Here is a 23,707-nt window from a genome sequence, read left to right on the forward strand (position 1 = left end):
CATAAAATAACAGGCCAGTGTGTTTGCCTGTAACAGCACAGTCAACTCAGCTGAAGAGTGAATGTCATTCCCCAGCAGTGAAATAACCTCCAAACTCCAGAGTCACTTTCCATTTTCTATCAGGGGCAAAGACGTCACCTAATGATTATGTTTCCTCTTCTGCTCCACCATGCTTTGCACTCTCTGCAGTCGGCTGTATGTAATTATGAAGCCTTCTGCTGTTAAACTCATGATAAAAAAATATGGATAAAAGTGTCAGCTAACGCCAAAAATATCTAGCGAAATGATAAATTATTCATCGCCAGTTGAAAAAAATGTTCACACAGTTGTTCTTGCAATAGGTTATTAATAAGGTTTGAAAGTGTCTCAACAATCAATTCAAACAAAAGTGTCATTTTCTCCACTGAACAGTTTAAAGTTTTGAACTGGTTGTAGCGATGGAAAATCACTATGCTGGTTTCAAGAAAATTACAGTGATGCAATACTTTGTGAAAAGTGGGATCTCCCTTCTCTCAAAATGTCCCTGTAGTTTCCACCACAGAAAGAGAGAAACAGGCGTAAAGAGACTTTCCGTGTCCTTTAATGACACGTCTGACCAAAAATAACTAAAAACACCATCAAACCCAGCAGCTCACTGAGAGCGGAGAGGCCCCGGGCAGAAAGGCACCATCAGCACAACGGGACATACATACAGTAATGAGGTTATCTCCCAAATGGCGCCCTACCATTCTTCAAGCGGCGCCGACAGTGGGCTCCATTCAAGCCGTCACCTACATAATGTAGTGCACTTTCTACACTGAGGCCTGTTTTCTCCATAATGTATAAACGCTGAACTCTGCTGATCCTCTTATCGCTGAAAAATTAATCAAATCCAACCGGAAACGTGGAGGAACTAAAAAGCTGGGGAGGAAATAGGTGCTTTCTGGATTTTTTCTGCTAAATAAAGCTACAAAAAATACGAATCTGATTTTTCCTAGGGGCTTTCACATGGATAAAATAAAAGCTCTTCACTGCCTTGAGTGCATTTTATTCTGTATATTTACAACTTTACATTCAATCGTTTCTCAGCTACTAACTCTGATCAGAAACAGGCGGACTGTTTGGCACTAACTGTTTTTTTCCCCCATAATATCCCACATCATTACATGGACGTTAAACACAGACACAGTTCAGAGGGACAAAGAGGGGACACAGACCATTTACGAAAAATCATACCAACACTTTGTTCTCTGAAATCTGCTCATTCTTTTCTTCTTTTAGCGTTAGAGTAACAGGCACGAGCAGCTGCCAGTGACAATGCAAATAATCATAACAACTACAAAAAGGGTTTAACGTTATTTCTTAACAGACTTTTTTTTTTTTTTTAGATATAAAGTATATACTATATACGGCTAATAAAAATAAAAATGAAAATAAGTACGACAGAAGCTTTTTCAGTTCAGATTAGACAAACAAGCTGAACAGAGACAAAACACATGGACTGGAAGGGGAAAATAAAGTCAGAAAATGTCTGTAACTTTCTTAAAGGGGCTATTTGTAAGTTTTGTAAGTGGTGGTGTGTGTCGCTTGACGAGAGTTTCGGCCATTGTTGTCTTTATAGCAAAAGAGGTTATAAATCCTCTGAGCAGCACTAAGTCTTCAGGACAGATTTGAAGCTACAGTGAGTCGTTGAGACAGGCCGAGGCTAGCTGGTTAGCATGCTAACGTCAGTAGAAGAACAGACGTGATAGAGACAAGAGTTAACATTGACGTTACTTTCCACCTCTGAGTACAGGAATAAAGTTTGAACTCACAACATTTCTTCTAGACTGGTAGGTAAACAGCTGGTAATGCTAACGCTAGCTATGTAGCAATACCAAAACTTACAATTAGCTCCTTTAAAGACACAGTAAAATTAAAGATACTTTTTTTTTTTCTTTTACAAGGTTAAACTCTGTGTCGCTGTGGTAACGGTTCAGTTATCTCTTGTAACATGCTAAATATGTTTTATATCAAATTCCCTTTTTTCTCTTTCTGTAAAGTTCAACAAAATTTTCCTATGACTCATCTTGAACTCAGGGACGTCTACATACATTTGTATATAGTGTGTGTATTTGTTCAGTCAACAAAAACTTATTTAAATCCCTTTCATATCCCATTATTACTCAGAAAAATTTTACTGAAGCTAAAAAAACTCCCTTAAAGTCAGAGGATTTTGATCACATTACCCAAATCACATCACCGTGAGCTGCAGTCCTATTTTCATCGGAGATTATAATGAGGAAACAGTCCAGAAAAATCCACGCTAACATCATATTTCTATTTCAAACAGCGACAGTTCAAAGAAATCATGAAACATAACACATGTGATCCGAGACAAGAGGTCTCATTGAAAATTATGAACCGTTAATTCCCTGCTGCGACACATCACTTGACTGTATAGCTGTACAAATGTCAGCCGATCCGTTCACACACACATGCAGACAATAATTACGCTGTGAGACACTCAAAGGGCTGACAGGTGCACAGCTCCTGTTCTCCACCTCCAGGGGAAAGTTCATCACAGCGGCACAGGTGGAGGTCACTGGATCACCAGGCTGGAGAATGAGTGGGTGGAGAAACCTGCTACGTTTTCACTGTTGAACATCATTTCCTCCAATGCCAAATGTCACTTTTTGTCTCTTTTGCTTCTCAGTCAGAGGTCCGTCAGTCTGTACCCGCTTCTCCTTCCAAGATCTTATGTGTGTTAATGGCTGCAGGTGTGTGTACATGTATGTGTGTTTATACGTCCGTGTCTCTGAGCGTGTGTTTCGATTGTGTGTAGACATTCAGTACCCTGTACCGTTGGCAGGCGCGTGTGTGTTGAGCACAGAGAAGTGTGTTCCCGTCCCTGGAGCGGTGAAGCTGTAAGCTGCGTACGCCACAGCGGAGCCCACCATCAGGCCCGTCATATAGGAGACCGTCATGGTGTTCCCTGGAGAGAGAATCAGAGAATGAGTGTGGAGCTGATACAGAGAGAGAACAGGAGAGTCGCTCCTCCAGAGTGAGCAGTGGTAGGCTGGAACTTTTATTTATTTATTTATCTTTTGGTGAAACAGCGTGACAAACCATAAACTACAATCACTGCCTCGTGTTTGTATCCCTCCGCCACTCAGACTAGTTCCAGGTTAAATCCCTGTTTATCCAAAGTCATGTGAAATATGAACCATTTGTGTGAAATTTTCTTTAGTTTGTTGAGTAATGGCTAAAAAATGTTTTCTGAGGTCACCGTGACCATGACCTTTGACCTTTGACCACCAAAGTCTAATCAGTTCGTCCTTGAGTCCTAGTGAATGTTTGTGCCAAATTTTAAGAAGTTCCATCAGGGTGTTACTGAGACATCGTGTCTACGAGAATGGGACGGATGGACAGACAACCTGAAAACAATATGGCTGCTGCTCTGACTGTCGCCGGCGCGGAGGGAATAAAAATAACAAACACTTATAAGATGAGATAGATCAATAACATATATGATCAATAACGGACAAACACACTGACAATAATATGAAGCTGTTGTAACAACGACAGATGGAACTTTTACAGCTAACGAGGCTCGGTCCCACAATCCACCTACCAGCACCGTAAAGCTCATTAATTAAGACATTACATCTCTTTTGTTTTCATCCAGGATCACAACTAGTGATTATTTTCAACCAATTCATCTTTTGGTTTGATTTTTTAGATTAGTCGATTATGTAAAACATCAGGAAATCAGTTGAAGCAGCAAAATTGAGATGATTTGATCAACAAACAAGATAAAAACTCAAAAATATTCAGTTTGCAATGATATGCAGCAGCTGGAGAGCAGCAACACTGGAGAAGCTGGAACCAGCAAATGTTTGTTTTTTTATATGATAAACGCTGAATAGCTTATCAACATTGTTTTGATCCATTTCCTGTTGATCACATGAGCAACAGTGTGTCAAAGGTAACACGATAACATCGAGGTGAACAACTCACCTGCCAGCTCCCTCTGCTCGGGCGGCACTTTGCCGGCAGCCTGAATCATCGGCACGGACCCGAAGTATCCGTTGGTGACTCCCATGAGGAGGGAGAAAAGACAGGGCCAGGCAGGGTGGGACAGGGTGGGTGAGCTGGCCGGGTAAACGCACATGACGAACAGAGGGATGAAGATCACCCTGAGGCAGGAGAAGAAGAGCAGACGGCCTCCAGACCAGTCGTACGGCAGCGCTGCCAGGATCTGAGGAGCAGGGGACATTTCAGTGATGCTGGAGGCTCGACCAGCTGCTTCACTGGGAGGCCGCTAGCACAACAACTGAATCAAAATGTACTTTATTCTATTCCCTCTTTCCTATTATATTCCCAATTCTTATCACAACTCTTCTTTTACCTCTAAGCTACCTTAATTTTCCTTTCTATTTAATTTCTCTTCTCCTTATCTCCTTTTTTTTACTCCATTTCAGCAAAATGCAAAATTTGCTGTGAGGACAAAGACAAAGCTTACAATCTCAATCAACTTTTTTCCTGTCAAAGTCAAAATTATGACTTAAGGACACTTGATAAGGTTTCATTTCTGAATATTCAGATAGCGCCTTTGAGCTAAGAGCAATTATCCAAAAATAAACCAGAGTTTCCCCGGCCTTACGCTCAGGTTTTTAATAAGTGGGGCGACTCCTTCAACAATTTCACAAGGTTAACTTCAGTGTGACTTTGTCTCTTCAAAGCTTCTGTAGTGCATAGAAGCTTGAAAAATACAATTAAATCCCAGAATCCCAGGAGAGAGGGATGATAAAGGATCATTCCCATGTTTTCTGGTGTTACCAACAATGATGATCCAGTGGATTTTATACTAGAGAATAACCAGACTTACAGTTTCTCTACTACACAAATCACAGATATAAGCTGGATGAAAGTATCCTCAACAAACCTCACAGAGATTTTATACCTGAGGCTATGAATGCCTGAATAAAAGGACAGTGCTACTACAAATGCTCATTAACTAAGACGTATTAAGTTAAAAATTGTTTTAAACGCTTGTATTTTAATGTAAACCTTCAATAACTATCTTTTTTTTGCCACATGGGGGCAGCAGACACAACCTGTAACCTGTAAGTTGATACAGCAACCCCCTTTTTATGTACAACCCCTCCATCTCCCAGAAGTAATTTTCAAAATTGAAAAAAATTATACTGATTAACACTCAGTGTGTGTTCTGCATGATGTGATGTAACATGTGAGTAATGAGGAAAGCTGTAGGATGCTGCAACCCTACCTTCAGGTGTCTGAGGCTTATTTGTATTATTATTATTATTATTATAATTATTTTTTTACACCACACTCTCCTGGTCCCTGTCAATCACTATATCCTGTTTTTATTAGTGCAATCTACACAAGCTGTAATGTTTCACATAGTGCAGTAGTAATCTGTATTGGTGTGTTGTGGCAGTGAGGTTTGGACTACATTCAGACAGCCTCTCCAGGTTGGACAAAATAAAGCTCCGGTCCAGCTGGGTGTCACATGGTGTTGTCAGTACGTGATTTACTGTGTTTTATGAACGTTTTAAAAAATGTAACTCCATTTATGAGAATGATAAAGAAAATGATTCGAAAAAGGAGGGTTCCTGTTATGATTTGTACGAAAAAGAATAAATGAGAACGATAAAGAATTCAGGTAAGTTATGACAGTTACACGGGTTACATGACACGTAAAAAAAAAAAACCACTTGCGCCTCACCTTGCCAACAAAGTCCGACATGTTGAAGGTGGCCATGATGAGGATGGGGAGCCACTCCCCCAAGGTGGGGTTTCGTATCTCTGACTCCAGTCCAGGGAACAGACACAGAGTGATGCTGTAGGTCACTGCTATAGACAGCATGTAGGCCCAGATCACACGGGACACCACGTAACGATGCAGGATCATGTCTTGGTTGGAGAAGAAACACAAACACAGGGCGATGTTTAAAAAAAAACCTGAAGCTCTCCGCTGAGCAGGCAAATTCACTGAGAACACAGCCCTCTTCCCGACAATCACCAGGGGATGCATTTAAATTTCACATCCATCTGTTAGAGTCAGAGGGTAATTGAGCAGTGAGTATACGAGATTAAAACTGAGAGAACCTCGGACACCGGGCCAGCTCCTCCTTATCTTGGCTTTTGGGGCATCAAATCGCACATAGGTACCACCCACAAATTCCTCAACGCCTTCTTCTGGAGCAGACGGTCCCGTCCCACCGTTTCCCTGAAGAGACACACACACACACACACACACACACACACACACACACAGTCTTCAGTTTTTCAAATAAAACAACTCTTAAAGTGGAAACATTTCCAGTTCAGTGGTCGATATATACATATATATACAGTATATATATATATATATATACTGTATAGATCATAGATAAAATATATCATTAAAATATCTTATGTTTTTATCTATGAAATGAAAAAGAGGGAGAGTCCCGGTTTCATGTATTTTGACCACAGTAACTGTACTGTGATAAACTATGATGAAGAACAACTGATAAAACAACAACTCCCTCCCATTGAAGCAGTCATGAAGTCTGATTGTCTGTCTATTCCTCAATTATTTATAGTCCGTAAGGGTCCATAGATCAAAAGAATCAAAGGGTTTTTCATAAAAGTCTTCTTGTGAATATTGTTGTGTGAAGTCCATCGCAGACTGTTGGGCAACTTCTTCTTCTTCACTTCTTCCAACATAAAAATTTTTTTTTCAAGTTTCGGCTGGGGGCTTAGGGTATGTTTGTTTCTGTTAGTTTACTGCCCGGCTATGAACTCCTAACCAATGACTCAGCCAGCTAATCTCTTCTCTGCCTAGACGCAACAAAAAACAGTTTAACTCTACTTTGATTATTTTAACTTCATTTCTGAAGCTGCTATAGCTAGCAGCTAGCCCCCTCTGTTGGCCAAAACAAGCGCAATGTTCGTTTTTTAATTCACACTTAAAAACAGGGACATTTCCAGGGATAGGCCGCCAACAACGGGGACAGTCCCCAGAAAACAGTGATGTCTGGTCACCCTATGCTAAAGTTCACATCTTAATGTCATAAAATATTAGGTAAAATCTCCTCATGGTTTTAAAATGTATTGAAAATATTATATGAACTATCAAATCACACGGGGAAAAATCATCATGTTGTTGTTCATTTCATGAGAGCACTTTCAAAGGCTTTTTGAAGGGCATTAACAGTTCATTAAGAAAACACTAAAGGAAGACATCACACAGTAAATAAACATATTCTGTGTCTGTGTTTGAACTTCGTCTTTTCACTTCTCTTTCATTGGTAATGGCTTCCCGGCTGCATGACATCAGCTTTTTATGGCAGCGGCTATTAGAGGACGACTATGAGTAGCTGCAGGTTGATGTAATTATGTTAAAGAGACTGCAGAGAGGACTGCAAATAAGCCCAGGAGCCACAAACACACACACACACACACACACACACACACACACACACACACACACACACACACACACACACACATTTTCTCTTCATCCAAATATATAGGCACATTCTTCTACTCATGCTTATTTTCAAACACACGCTTCTTCATATGAACATCACACAGGTGTGCACAAATAGTTACACACACACACACACACACACACATACACACACAGATCCATTAGTTGATTAGTGGGACTTGCAGGCCAGAGGGCACCACTCTTCTTGATTATTCCATAATATAGAGCGCTGCCTCGGTTTCCCATGGCAACCAGAACAAAGAGCCGCCTGGATCAGCCCCCCCCCCAACAAAACATCACACTCACACCACCAACACCAACACACACTACTGTAAAATACAGGGCATCCCTCATATATACCCACACACACACACACACACACACACACACAATCATGCACATATGAAATGACGACACCCTGAAGTGCCATGTTTTCCTTTGAAGGCTCTAAACACACACACACACACACACACACACACACATGATGAGGAACATTAGCTCCATGTCTTCAGTCTAACTAAGTGCTGCTTCAAGCGTGACTACAAAGAGGATTTTCCTCCTCTTCCATCATTTCTGTCCGTCGTTGTCGGGACCGGTGTCCTGCTCTGTGTCCTCCCCCCTCCCATTCCTTGCTCACTTTCTGTTTCTTTCAGTTGTGTCATTTTTCGTCATGATGCCTCCCTCTTCCTCCTCTTGGCTGGCTGCCTCTCTGCACTTGCACCCCCACCCCTCCACATGTTCTCGCCTCTCTTTGCCTCAACAGTTTTCTCACAACCTTTTCTCGTTTTCTGTCTGTTCGCAGGAGACTTCATTCTCCCCTTTTCTCTCTAAAACACCATCTGTCTCAATCCTTTTTTCTGCACCACCCGCACCACTGTCTCTGCACGCCTCATCCCTAATAACTCTTCCCAAAATCCCTTGCTCTTCCTCTCTCAACGCTTCCCTTTTGTGAGTGGCAGCCAAAAAAACATCCTGTACATGTAAATGTAGATGTAACGATTCTGCATTTTATAACACACACAACCCTCAATCACTCTGTGGACGTTCACACTTACACATGCAAGAGATACACACACACACATACACACACTCTCTGCAGAGAAATTGAGTTGCATGACACATCCGTTTTCTAGGAGCCTGACATTTCCTCCCTGTCTGAGTTCAGAAAGTTTGTTGTTGCAACATTTTTGAAGGATCGGATGAATCAAACATGTATAAGCTGATCCACGTGGAGTGGAAGAGTCGATCTCTCAGTATTACTTGAAAACCTAGACTTGAGAAAATACAGAGGCGACTAAATCATAAAATATTAAGTTGAAGCAAAATGTCTTAAATATAAAGTTAATCATGACAAACTGCCAGTGCAGCAGACACTAAAACTCAGCACATAACAACATAACGGGACTGTCCCTGTTTTTGGTGGCCTATCCGTTTGTAATTAAAAACAGACGTCTATCGCGCTTGTTTTGGCTAACACAGGGGGTTGGCTGCTAGCAGCTTCAGAAGTGAAGCTAAAACCATCAAAATAGAGTTATCCAATCAGATTTTGCTTTTCTTTCTTTTTTTAGTCTCAGAGCAGAGAAAAGGTTAGCTGGCTCACTCATTGGTTAGGAGTTCATATCCGGGCAATAAAGTAACAAAAACCAACATACTTCAAACGAATTTCACGACTGCTTCAAAGGTAGGGAGTTGTCATTTTTTCAGTCGGCCTTCACAATAGTTTATTACAATACAACAGTTACCATAGTCAAAATACATGACTGTCCGCTGTTAATTTGGCTAAGGGTTTTGTTTGGGTCAACATTAGATTATCTTTGTTGTCATGGTTACAATGATAACATCGTAGTTAACTTTCATAAACTGCTGCTTCCAGATGGGAATCGAACACCGCTCCCCTGTGTCATATTACTGTGTTTTGTTGACCCATCCATCCATCCATACCTAACCTCTCCTTACACTTCGTCACTGCACTTCTCCCTTTGCTCCTGTCATAATTACTACGGCCACTACATGTTGCCTAGCAACAAAGCGTAACTATGGGTCATAATAACCTGCTGCACAAACGACCGATGAGCTTGTTTGAATACACAGCACAAACACAGCATGTTCAAGAAAGTGTCCACAGACTTACAAATCTTACTTCCTCTGCAGTGACGTCATGGTGAACCCTGTATCCAGTCCCGTTGTCACGTGGGTCATGACCTTTGCCCGGGCCTTTGCCCTGGGCATGGTTGGTGTAGTAGCGGACGAATCGGGAGCGCCGCACCAGCAGGTGAAGCAGGAAGCAGAGCATCTCCATGCTGATGGAGACGAGGAAGAAGATGAGCGTGTTCCTCCTCTCGTCAGTGATCAGCAGCTTGGTGAAGATGCGGGACAGGGAGATGATCACCCCGGCCGTACCTGGAGAAACCGGAGGGGGTGGAGTCCAGACAGGTCGACGAGTAAGAACAGAGGAAAATACAGAAGATGGAGATCTTTGTCTGAGTGACGGTACTTACTCTCTCCAGTCATCACGCCCTGTGTGTACCTCTTGGGCAGCATCCCCATGTAACCATAGAAACTGGACTGCTGCACTGGGGAGGGAGGAGGAAGTGGTTATCAGAGCAAACAGTGGCCTAACAGTCAACACTGTAACAACAACACTTTATTTAGAGATGTCGCTTCATGAACCTCCACTCATCACTAGAGAGAGGCGGCTCTGACCTCCAGACCTCAATTAATTAAACTGTTATTTCTGTCGGCTGAAAGACTCTGTGTTCACACTCACAGTAACAACAAGGAAACTGGCTCAATGTATGAAAGTCATTAGCAGCAGCCGATGACTCAAGCCTCTTCTGTGTTTGTGTTTGTGCTGACACTGCTGCTCGTTCGTTTGACAGCTCTGATGGATAACATACATTTACATTGTAGTCCATATGCACACAGTACAGGAGGTGGACAAATTATCAACATGTTTACAGTAGCACAGTCCAGTCTAATAGCTCCACAGTGAGTCTGACTGTCTGAAAATGTATGTACCTACAGTATATTACATATTCTGTCTTTATCTTTATCAGATCTACAGCTGCATCTACTGTATGTAACATAAAGTAATAACATCCATATCCACCACATGAGACTTGCCATAAATCCTGACGTGCAATAAAGTCAACATTATCAAAATATTCTGCAAATTTTATATTCAAAATGTCTTACACGCAAATAAAAACACTTGGATTCAAGGTTTTGGAGTATATGTTTCTACTCTTTACAGTAAACCTACAAGTATTGATAATTTGACCAGTTGGTCAGTGAGACAAGTTGTAAACACACTGACTTTGTGTTAGCAAATATGTTAGCAAACAGTTGCTAATGTACGTCCAAAATTCACTCTCCTTTTTAGTTTTTGTTTTTGTCTCCACCAGGCAAATGTCTGGCACATTAGCTGCTAAATGCTCCTCCATTTTCACCAGCTAGCTGTTGACTTGGTCTGTTGGCCGTGTTGTCGTGGGCAGTTAGAGCTAATTCACTAAAAACAGCTGCCTACAAAGTAGCAGCCCGACTGTTAGCTAGCAGTGGCTAACATATAAATCCAGCAGATATGGAGCAACGTTAGCATTAATTAGCAGTTGTTTTTCTGGCGGACAGACAGACGAATAGATAGATAGATAGATAGATAGATAGATAGATAGATAGATAGATAGATAGATAGATAGATAGATAAGCATTAGTAGTACCTGTACATCCAAAGGCCACCACTCCCACTGACACCAGGTTGACGATGTACGCCTGCCTGGTGGTGAACTTTGCCAGCCAGACATCAAACACGCTGACGAAGACCAGCGGCCCCAGAGCTAAGATGTAACCTGGAGACAAAAAAACACAGACAGACAGACAGACAGATGGACAGTGAGGAGTCGTCTCTGAACTAGGTCATGTTGTGATTGCAATGAACAGATATTTGACAAAAGCCGGTGTGCGAACATTGGCGCTTTCGACTGAAGTTCGATTCCGACTTCATTATCCCCCAGAGACGAGCTCTTGTGCAGACAACACACTTCAAAAGACATCTCCTCAAGGATGCAAGCAGAGCTATTTTGAGCTGCAGAGGGTAAAGTGGTGAAACCTTGCTCTTACTTACAGCGTATATGTGCAGAGAAATCCAACCTCTCCTCGGGGAACATACATTTTTAAAGAACTTTTTTTTCGCAAACTTTTTGCTCAAAAATGATTTGTTATATACAGATAGGATGAACTGCTTTAATATTTTTATGTTACTTATGTCCTATGAAGAACTATTTACACTTCAAAGACGCAGTATCTTTAAAAAACGGCTTTTAAATGAACAATTTTGAAGCACATTTAATCTCTGTAGTATCACACTTCAGTTTATTACAAACCTGATGTCAAATCTGCCTAGATGTGAATACTTATATGTGAATGGTTTGCTTTAATAGCTTTGTGAAATGTTATGATAGCTAAAAAACTCAGGATGATGTAAGATCTTGAAAGAGAGACCCTTGTGAATTCACAGTCTTTGGCAAAGTTTGTTTGAGACAGTTTGTGACTAAAATACACAGGAGAATTATTATTTTTTTCTCTTCCTCTTTATACTGTCTTCTCATTTTCGCTCTGTGTACTCTGCTCTGATGAGCCCTGAGGTTCCCACAGGGTCATTAATAAATGAGTAGCGGTATAAGTTCCTATAATGAGAGACATTTCACAATTAGAGGTTTGTCTGTCCCTGTCTGACTTACCCACAGTAATTCTGGTGTGCAAGCTGAGCCTCTCCACCAGCACATTGTTGAGGATGACGGCCAACAGAGCCACCAGGATGTACGTCAGACTCATGTCGAACACGATGGACGTGCCTGAAACACACACACACACACACACACACACACACACACACACACACACACACACAAGAGCCGTGACTCCTGGGAGTTGGACATGAATGCGTTCTGTCCAGGTGCTTGTGTCTGTAAAATTCATGCATCCCCCTTTTTTTTGTTTGTTTTTGTAAGAACATGCGTGGGTTTATTTGTACTCATGTATATTTATACCTTCAAACTTGTGGTGCAGGTAGTCCACATCTGTTATGAAACTGTTGTAAGGAAGCAGGAAACCCACTCCAGCCAATAGCATGGCAAAGTAGATGCCATGGTAACGGTCGTCAGGGATCGGCTCCTCAAAGTCTGGGACCGGAATGAGGGAGTCAAGGGTTAGAGAATTAAAAGAGTATGAAATCATGCTCAAGCAGCGGGAATAAAAATGACTTCAAAACATCAGAATTAGGTCTGAAGCCAACGCACTCCGTCTTCATTAAAGCTAATCAGGATGAATGCTGATAGAGCGGAGCAGAGGCGTAGCTGCGGCTCTGCTGATGGAGCAGCTCGCGCTGTTCCTGTTGTGCTGGTTAAAGACTGATCACAGGAATTGTGGGTGAATCATTGGACTATCTGCACGAGTGGTTTCAGTCACAAGTAGGACTTTTGTGTTGTGCAGCTGATTCAGTTTCATGGTTTAAGTGCAATGTGCAGGTTCTTTATATAACTGTTTATAATCCTTTCCTAATCCTGTGAGCCGACTATTAATGGCTCCAAATGATTTTTTGAGCATTTAGATTTTACAGCAGACTGAAGGAGAAAAAACCCCAATCATTAATGTCACAGCTTAATGATTCGTCCAATTAATTATTATGCAAACTGGGGTTGATAAATGATTTTCCTCCTCATCTGTTGATGGGTGATAGTCTGCACTTAGCTCAGCAGTAATCTTTGTGATTATCTTATAACTAATTATCTGTTTTAACGACCATATTTGCATTTCTGCCGGGTCTGTTGTTTCTTGACACACAGCATGTGAAGCAGTTCAGGCTTACAGCAGCACATTTGTTCAGAATGAAGCAAAGTGTCTCGTTAGCACGAGCAGTGATCATGTCACTGTGGATCAGAGCAGGCTCCCTTTCTAGTTAGTGCAGCCTCTGGTGAGAAGGACTCTCTCGCTCTCAGAGGTGGTGGTAGACGGGGAGGGGGCGGGGAAATCTATCAAATAGTGCATTCCTATCTCTGTACAGAAATAATGCAATTAGTCAAATTAGTCACACCAGGAAAAACTACAAAATAAACCACAATTCATTAATAATCCTGTGAAATCGTGATATATAGATATAGAATTGGTTTTCTATATCTATATATATTATTTGTCTTTGTGGGTCATTGACTTCTGTCGATAAACTATTGCGTAAAGTTGGAAAAGATTTGGATAGTCTCATAGTGTCATGTTGCTTCACTCCATGTGAGTCTATTGAAAACAGAGCGTCGATGTAAATAAAGTAAATATTACAGTAAATATTTGTACAAAGTTCAAGGAAAATGATTCTGTGCGAAAATGTGCGTAAACACAGTCCATTCATAATACTGTGAAGTCATTAAGAATAATAAACTAGTCTGCACACCAACACCTGTGTGTGTCTTGTTTATATTGGTATCTATTTATCTATAGGCCTATATACAGATATATAGATATAGAAATATAGAGAGATGTGTTACTTTATTCTGGTATTTATGAGTGTATTTAATGTTGGTACTAACTGATGATGAAAGCAAGAAATGTCATACTTCAAATGACAGTTGTGCAATTCAGAATGAGTGTGTCTTGTTTGAAGGTTGTAATAATAATAATAAGTAGGTTCTCTTGTTAATCTATTTGTGGGATGAAGGATTTCTGCAGCTTAGTGATTTTGGTTGTCTGTTATTTGTCTGTATATAAGAGAGACAGAAGCTTTTCTTGGCTTTTCTTTCTTGTCTTGGTATTTATGATTGTAAATAATGGGATTTATCATTTATTTAGTTTTTGAAAGTTATGATAATTTGTTGCAAGAATATTTTCAGAAATATCTGCAGGATTAACGGTTTGTTTTGAGGAATAATATCACAGGAATATTATTATAAAAAATGTACAGAAGGATTTTCATTTGCCCAGGGCACCATGCAAGCTGGAACCGCCACTGAGTGACACATCGTCATCATGGACGCACAGACAGAGGAAAAGATCTGTGCCTGCAGAAAGTCAAACCTCATTAACAGAGAATCCGTTGAAGAGGACACCGCAGCATTGCTCACACTGTCACTGACATTTCAGAGCAGGAACTAACAACATGAAAGTGCTTTAGGATGGATTTTTATTTTCTAATGTTCATATTTTGGGGCTGTTTTTTGGAGGAGGTACAGGGCAACACCAAAGCACTTAGGAACTAGAGTTTGTGGAGGTATTTTGGGTTCTACACTTTAGATCACAAGATTACAAACAAAGATAAGGCTGTTTGCCGACTTTGTAAAAAGCCTTACTCTACAGCAACAGCAAACTCAGACTTACCCGCGAGCTAAACACAAGTGGCAGTGAAGGCAGCACAAACAAGTGGAGCAACATCAACCTTGTCTGACTGTCTATACTCAAGACACTAAGTGCAGCACCGCACATGACAGTATAAAGACTCTGATCACTGATGCATGGCCACGTCAGTCACAGCTCTCTGTTTCATTTGACTGATTGGGTTACGTTTGAATTTATTTGAAGGAATTACATGTTGGTTCAGAGGTCTATGAGGTTCATGAGTCCTAGTGAACGTTTGTGCCAAATCTGAAGGGATTCTCTTGAGGAGTTCAAGATATTGCATTCATTAGGCCAAAGTCCTGTTTCGTGAGATCACCGTGACCTTGACCTTTGACCCTTGACAGACGGACGGACATACGTCGGCAGCGCGGAGGAAAACATGTCAGACTTCTCCACCTTCGTCTGAAAAATATATTTAACGACAGGCCAGGATGAAGTCTGTCCGCCTTCTCTGAGCTTGTAAGGGAAAAGGACAGACTCATTCCGTGTGGAACCAGCATACTCCTTTTATTTTTTGCTGCCTGCAGACTGAGGTATGGAGACTGACAGCAACAAGAGGAGAGAGACAGAGGCAAAGGCCCTCGCTGTGTGTCCTCGGTCACTTCTGATTTGATTAACGTGCCCTTTGTGCAACCTGAGTAACCAGGCAACACAGCAATTATTCTGTTAACAGGCCTGCCCATAATGGTTTACATACACATCCTTTGTGCTCCCATCACTGTTTTCATTCACTCTGGCCTCAACCATCGTCACATAAACACACACCCACACACACACACACACACACACACACACACACACACACACAAGCAACACCACACACACACACACACACACACACACTGCACAAGCCGACTAAATGCAAAATGTAAAAAATAAAAACTAATCTGCCCTTTTGGTGGCGACTGGAGTTTTGCCTCAGCTGTTGTGCATCATTTTCCCATTTTTCTAAAGTGGATAAAACATTTCTCGGGTACATTAGCATAAACTGTGCTTTATCTTCGAGCCTCTCTGTGGGTGTTCTCCATGGCAGCAGTTGAGTGACATTTGAGAGACGGGTCTGGTCGCGGTGAGGCTGCCAGAACTCAAAGCAACGAATCCTGTAAACTCAGCACTGCTAACACAGGACACTGAGTTAAACAGGGAGTGCTTAAACAACAGATGGGACTAATTGACATCAGTCCACTGCCTGAAAAACTGTCACGATATACCTGTACTGACAATAACCATGGTATTTTACTTACTTTTGTTTATCAATTCATCTGGTTTCCTTTTCACTCTCCATTAATGTATAATTGTTCTATTTGTCACACTTGTATTTGAGTCTAATTCATTTGCCAAAAAAGCCAAAAACACCATGAAAACAAAGTTAAGGATGAATTTGAATGAAAGGTTTTTTCCTCTTCAAATTTTCTAACATTATCGCAAAAATATCGTTATAGTCCAAATTCACACGGCGGCCATTTTCCTCTGGGTGACAGGATAATGTTGCACTGCTGTGTTCCAGGTTACACGTCATAAACATAGTGACTCTGATGAATTGTTTCTATTTGACGCGTCACAATCGATGAGCAACAGAAAAGACAATAGATAAGAAAAATCCGAAGAGACTTCGACCCATATTTCAATCTAAAACAACCTATTTGATAACCTCTTAGCTACCGTTAGCCAACAGCTAATGTTAGCATTCAACCACTCCTGAGCCAACATTACTGTTTGATAGTGCTACATGATACAATAGGAAAGAAATAAAGTAATTCTGAAATATCAACGCTGATCTCGACACGTTTAGTTCAGCATGGAAGTGAAACACACCGGATGTAAACAAGCTAGCAATGTAATGTTAGCTTCCTTGCTATCTTTTCACCCGGTTAAGTTAGCAGCGATGCATTTGCTCCGCTCTCATATTACTGCGTCATTGATGCAGGTTGATTATGAAACCATATAATATTAGTTAATGTTTAATGTTTGCACAAGCCAGTGGATTAATGAGTCATCTGACAACTGTAGTAGCACTAACATTGACATTTATGTCAATTGCAAACTTCACGTTTGCTAGCCTAGCATTAGCTTTCAATGTTTCCAGTGACGGCCTGTCTTTACTTTTAACATCTGACAAATTCAGGCTTCCCACCTTCAGCGTGACATCAGAGTAAAATGGCCGCCGAGTGAATATGGTCTAACATCACAACATCCCTAATTCACAGATGGCATCCTTACAAATACAGAGTTTAATGTAAAAATGTGGTGCTGGTGGTGCTCTATTAAACGCATTAAGAAACAGAGCTGTTAAATTAATTAAAAACATGACATTTTGAATTTAATGGAAACCAGTGAAATAACTCTTTTCTATCTCTGTGTTTTAGAGTAGAAGGATATTCTGTCGTTGTGGTTTTTCACTTTGATAAGTTGTTGTTGTTGAAACATCTATCTTGTTCCTTCCTTTCTTGTCTGTCTATTTATAAAGGCAGTACACACACACACACACACACACACACACACACACACACACACACACACACACACACGTAGACACACGTAAACACAAACACAGTTAGTCAGAACAGAAACTCCCTCACCAGGTTCGGACAGAGCCAGCACTCCTCGCTCAGGGGCGTCTTTATTGATCTCCTCCTCCTCCAGCTGGTACGAGTCGAAGCTGTAGCTCTGCACCACGCTGCTCTCTCTTCCCTCTCTCCAGCCCTCCCTCCCCACATCCCTCCATCCAGCTCTGCTTCCATCCCGCCACACATCCCTCTCTTCAGGCGTCTGGACTGGCGTGGGCCTTCGGCGCTCTGCTCCCACTGACCCCATGTCTTCACTTCAAGTACGCACACACACAAACACACACACTTAACACTCCCCTCGGTTGTACAAGCTACGCACTGTGGGGAGTGTGCATGGTAAACACAATCCCAGTGACACGCCCTGGAAGAGAGGCGGGAGACCTTCAGATGATGGAGGATCTGCAGGAGGAAACAACAGGAAACAGAAGCACAAACAGAATTAAAATGTAAGAGAAGAAGAAAGTGACAAGACACAAGGTTAGACACCCCAAAGAAACATAAGATTGCTGTGTGTGTGTTTGTGTGAGAGGCATATTAAATGAGAGAAACAGAGGTGGCATGACTGGGTGGCAGACAAGGTCAGTGAAAATGCACCTCTGCATTCAATAAACAGGCACTGCATTATATTATATTATTACTGTACGATGCAGAGGAGAAGAGAAAATTGATTACGAAATTAATTCATCACAGTTTAAATGATCAATTACTTGTTTAAGTTAAGTCAGCAGGTGAAGTAAGAAAACTGTGACAGGCCTTTATTACTATTTTCTGACATTTTAAGACTAAATGTATTAATCAAATAACAGACAAATCAGTAGACTCACTCCGTGTCTGTTAATAAATCACATTCTTGATTCATTGATCGGTTGTTTGGTCTGTAAACCATCAGAAAATATTGCAAGATGCACATCACAAGCTACTAGCTTCTTCTTCAGCTTCTTTAGTCCAAACAACAAACAACCAAAACCCAAAGACATTTCATTTACAGGGATGGAGATGAGACAAAAGGAGGAGGAGGAGGATAGTCGCCATCTGGGCTTTAAAAAAATGACTGAAACAATCAATCAGCTATAAACCGTGGAGATAAATGTGATCAACTAGGCCTAATTGATTAATCAACTAAGTATTTCATCTCTATTGTGAACATCTTCGCCTACTATTAAACCCATTTGACAGTGTAATGCAAAAACTCCCTGTGTTTGGATTTAAACATTTATCAGCAGGTGTCCTTCCTGTCGTCACAGCTGCTTCCATTCACTCCTGTCAACAGGGAACCTTGAGGGAAATTATATTGTTGCAAGCTAGATCAATATGAATGGGTATTGACATTGTTCAATATGCAAACACACACACAAAAGCTCATCTATTGTGTTTGACCTGTGTGGTTACACAAACACACAGGGAGTCACACATGGTGTCTGCTCACCTCTGATGCCCTGAGCGTTAGATTTCCACTCTGGCCCAGAAAATGAAGCAACACAGCTGCTTTATTTTTTGTTTTTAGGGTGAGATCCTATATTAACCCCACCCCCCCCCACCCCCCCCCCCTCCAGGATCAGATGATGTAAGAAGGTTATCATCCCAGTAATGTGGGCTCATCCTGAGCTCCAGAGGATGCAGAGGAAACAGGTGATTAAACAGAGGACTCCCTCTCCTGGACGCGGCAGCGCTGGTTCCGTGGAGGTTGTGCGGGTTGTTGTTAAACCCAATAATGATTCCTGATCACCGGCCACGAGAGACGCGTTTCTGCAGAGTTTCCATGTCCAGACTTGAGGCGGCGCTCTGTCTTCCCTCCCCCTCTTCAAATCAAAAGGCTCCAACCAGCGACTGTAATTGATTTGCAGTCTCATGTCACGCTGCAGTTTCTATTGTTTACTTATAAAATGATAATAAATAAATAAATAAATAAATAAAAAACCATCAACACTGAGCAACATCACGGAAGCACCTGATCACCTGGGCTGGAGGTAAATCAGTGGATAAAAAATGCACCAACTCCACATCAATTAACCTCACGTGTTCTGCTAATGAAGGCGCGTGAGTGTTAAAAATGTGCAATTAATCAAAGGAAGGGGAGAAAAACGCAGTAGAGGCTTCACACAGGATCAGCTCACTTTCTTTTCTCTTTTTTTTCCAAATCAGCATTTAAAACCATCGTGATCGAGTCCAGGCAGGTTTAAATGTCGCTTTTAAATCCGTGCGCGTGCTTTGTGTGTGTGTGTGTGTGTGTGTGTGTGTGTGTGTCCGCTACCACCACCACAACGGCGCTTTCACCCTTCAACCAAAAAAAAAACAAAAGAACACAAACACACAGACAACAGGTTATTAACGGCCCCTTTACCTCCCCCGCGTGTCTCCTCCTCTGTCGTGTTCGCAGAAGCGGAGACCTTCCCCCCCGGGATCCGCGAGGTGGTCTCTGCCGGTCGGACCTGGTCCCTCCTCAGCCCGTCTCCAGCAGACAGAAGGGAAGCCCCGGTGCCGTCCTGCGTGCGCTCCTAAACGCACCATCCGGCAGCACAGAAAAGGGAAGCGTGGATGGATGGATGAGGAGAGCGAAGGTGGGTGAGGAGGAGGAAGAGGAGGAGGGAGGAGGAGGAAGAGGAGGAGGGGGGGGAGGAGAACGAGGAAGAGGAAGGGGGGGAGGGGGTGTTGCCTCTGGCTGTTCATCTCTCGCAATCAGTCTTTTCAGAAGCGCTATTAAAAAGGAGGATGAGAGCATCCAAATGCATGTTAAACAACTTTTTTTTCTTTGTCCATGCAGAATACAGTCAGCGCACGTTTTAAATTATTGAGCGATTTTTCTTTTTCTATTCATCCTAGAAAGTAGGATTCTGTAAAACTGCCATTAAAGATATAAATATAAGAAGATAAAAGACAGAATACATGAAGTTTGCACTGATCAGCAGCTACACACGTCACCCCATACATCAGTATAGCCTATATTTAAAAGGTTATTCAAATGCCACAGCAATAAGTCAGATAGGAATATTATAGTGATGGCAGAAGAGATCAGAAATGGCATAAAATATGATAAGATCACGTTAAAGTCACTGATTTCCCGGCTGGGCTCATAAACCCCAGGAGGACCTGCAGGAATATTAAAAACTGTGGTTTTTCATCAGAGATTCTGTTTTCCTTTCTCTGTTTTTTCCCTTTTTTTCCCCCCAGTTTTATTATTTTTCTTTTTCTTTATTGGAACGATATGTGAAGTACATGTGTGCTGCAAAAGCAACAGATAAGGAACACAGTGGATAGGAAAAAAAAGAAGAACAATAGAGAGGGGGGGGGTCATTATGTCTTTTTTCTGTAGGCTTTCGCTCCTACACACAGACACAATGCTGGCGCTGGAGCCTCTGTGTGACTGACAGTTTTATCAGTTCACTTCAATATGCTAATGCTTTATTATTGGCAGGGGCTCCGTCATATTGCACACCCACCGTCGCCATAGAGGAGCAGAGCAAGATGGGAATTAGCTAAATGGCATAGCTGTGTTTTTAGGTGAACCGTCGATGCAGCTCAACAGACCCAGGATCTGCTGCTGCTGCTGCTGCCGCAGGTTGTGGGTTTGAATCCCTCTTACAGTGTGTTTTTATACTGTCTTATAAAAGACACACAGTAAGATACTAATGCAAAATTCAGTTCACCTAACGCTTGGCTCAACCTCACAGATCGCATCAGAGATGTACCGTGTCAAAGGATGCAGTGCGTCGTGCAAAAAGGTTTTATCCCATCAGAAAACTGAAGCTGTTCCTCGCTGTATCTACGAGTAATGTCATGCCGATCTTTTAAAGATTATGTGCACAGAGCATTCCCTTTGATATTATGGGTTACATCAACATCCTATACATCCCTGGCAGATATTGTACAAGGCAAAAAGAATCCAGCGAAGTCTGCCATGATGGAAGAAGACACAAAAGACCGAGGAGTGGCTTGGGTAGAAGTATTAAAGATGTGATTAAACTCCCTCAGTGGATGGCTTCTTGCTGTAGGTATCAATTTCCTGCAAATAAGTAGGTGTTTTCATTAACCTATGACAGAAATGTCCATGCAAAGACATTCATCAATCCATTAGCTCTATCGCTTTATCCTCCGAGGGTCAGTGTGGGTCACTGGGCGAGAGGTAGAGTGCACCCCGGACAGGTCGGCAGTCCATCACACGGCTGACACATACAGACAAACTATTCAATCTAAGGCCAATTAAACTGCCCTGCATGTCTTTGGACTGTGGGAGGCAGCCGGAGGAAACAGACTCAACAAAGAAAGGCTGCAGCTGAACCAGGGTTCAAACACAGAACCTTCCAATGCAAACTGTAATTATACGAAAACAAGCACTTTTTCGTTTTTGGTTTTCTTTTTCACGACTCGACACAGAATTTACTTCATGCCAAGATTAATAATCAAAACTCCTGAAGTGCAGCATGCAAGTCAACGTGAGATCCACGAACCACCACAACAACAACAACAACAACAACAACAACAACAACAACAACAACAACAACAACAACAGCATGAGTTCTCCGCTGTCACTCACAACACAGTGACAATGTTCCTCACTATATCCAACAGGACAGAAGAAAAGCATGACAAAACATCCAGTACATTAGTGAAGCAACAGACAGAGCTGTCGTCATAACAACAGACTCGTCTCACACTCAACTGACTCTCCTGGAACTCCCCTACATGCAAATGTGAATGCAAATGTTCCATATATGAAATAAACATTTTTATTTCATATGTACATATATGTAAAAAAAAATATTATGAAACCTATTAGAAATGTCATATATTGACATATGTTACATAAATATATATATATATATATATATATCCATCCCACAGCCTGTCAGTATATGTTGAGATTATAAACAGTAGGTTCAGGATGTGAAATTAGACATGTTTAAAATTTATGAGAAATGAATAAGAAAAACATGAATAAACATATAGATTTTTTAAACATGTATGTTGTCTTAATAAATGTGCATAAATGAATTAAATATATAATGTTAACACATAGTTTTTACATAGAAAATATATGAATTCTATGTAAGAATTCATCACATTTTTAATATATATACACATACAAATGTTCTTATAAACTTAGACACTTACTTAACTATAAACTATGTAACAGCAAGTTGTTTTGAAGGATTATTATTATTCATTTCTGCTTCACTGTAGACACCCTAGACCCCAGGGTATGTTTCACCTGTTGCCACCTGTTCTAAATACATTCATGTATGAGAAAAGACTGATACCACTCTCATATCTGTCAACCAGCGCTCAGTTAGCTTAGCTTAGCTTAGCTTAGCTTAGCATAGAGACCGGAAACAGTCGAACAGAAAACTGGTACACAAACAAGGTACAGCATGTGAAGCAGTGAGCTTTAGAGGTGCTGGTTTTGGACAGCCATGCTAGCTGTTTCCCTTTGTTTCCAGTCTTTATGCTAAGCTAGGCTAACACCTGCTGGCTGCCACTTCATTTGTGACAGCAGTATCGATCCCTTAATCTAAAACTCAACAAGAAAGTGAACTGGGATATTATCCAAAATAAAATATTGCTTAATGAAATTGCTGTATTTTCTTTGATGCTAAAGAAATTATTCCAACTTCCTTTTAGTTCCCTTTTGATATCAAAGGAAATAAAGTGACAGTGACAAGAAGATACGAAACTACAGCAAAGAAAAACTCAGAGTGTTAGGACAATGAATCAACAGTAATCTGTGATTTATCATCCAAACTTTTCTCTTTATGAGACATACAAACATATCCTATGGCACAGCAGGGGTTTCAGAAACATGTTCTTTAGCCGACTTTAATCTGCATAAAATCCTGTGGATCATGAGGGCGTCGTTTGCTGGTTGTCTGCCTGCTTATCTCTTTAGCTGCCTGTTTGTTTACCTGTCTGCCTCTCGCTTCACCTGTCTGTCTGTTTTATAATTGAGTTGCCAGGTTTCTGTCTTTCTGTCTGTCTGTCTGTCATCCTGCTTGTCTGGTTTTCCATTTGGCTGCATTCCTGCCCCTCTCTGTGTGTGTGTGTGTGTGTGTGTGTGTGTGTGTGGGTGTGTGTGTGTGTGTGTGTGTGTGTGTGTGTGTGTGTGTGTGTGTGTGGGTGTGTGTGTGTGCCCAGCTTGTGGGAAGACTCGCAGCTCTGGATTTATGCTGCATGTTGAATAGTAATGTTGTTTTAGCCTACAGCAATCTGTCCAGAAAAGAATGACTTACTGTCGATTTACTGGTGGTGTGTGTGTGTGTGTGTGTGTTTCATAAATATTTTTTCTCAGCAGCTCCCTGTTATGAAT

General features: G+C 41.4%; 1 protein-coding gene across 2 annotated transcripts; it reads right to left on the minus strand.

Annotated features, from left to right (window-relative positions):
- Nucleotides 1-1,805: 1,805 nt before the first annotated feature.
- slc29a4 (solute carrier family 29 member 4) lies at nucleotides 1,806-19,899 on the minus strand. Of its 2 annotated transcripts, none has more exons than XM_022757063.1 (11): nucleotides 19,751-19,899; nucleotides 17,422-17,808; nucleotides 12,511-12,642; nucleotides 12,202-12,315; nucleotides 11,182-11,310; nucleotides 9,964-10,038; nucleotides 9,606-9,865; nucleotides 6,097-6,217; nucleotides 5,714-5,901; nucleotides 3,979-4,219; nucleotides 1,806-2,953 (listed from the first exon to the last, which is right to left on the minus strand). In XM_022757063.1, the coding sequence occupies exons 2-11, from the start codon at nucleotides 17,654-17,656 to the stop codon at nucleotides 2,808-2,810; spliced, it is 1,641 nt and encodes a 546-aa protein (XP_022612784.1). In that variant the 5' UTR covers nucleotides 17,657-17,808; nucleotides 19,751-19,899; the 3' UTR covers nucleotides 1,806-2,807. The 2 variants fall into 2 exon arrangements, with proteins under 2 accessions (XP_022612784.1, XP_022612782.1); XM_022757061.1 differs by having other exon boundaries at nucleotides 9,597-9,865.
- Nucleotides 19,900-23,707: the final 3,808 nt, after the last annotated feature.

The sequence above is a fragment of the Seriola dumerili genome, unplaced genomic scaffold (genome assembly GCF_002260705.1).
Source record: "Seriola dumerili isolate Sdu_G_001 unplaced genomic scaffold, Sdu_1.0 BDQW01000262.1, whole genome shotgun sequence".
NCBI classification, from domain to species: Eukaryota; Metazoa; Chordata; class Actinopteri; order Carangiformes; family Carangidae; genus Seriola; species Seriola dumerili.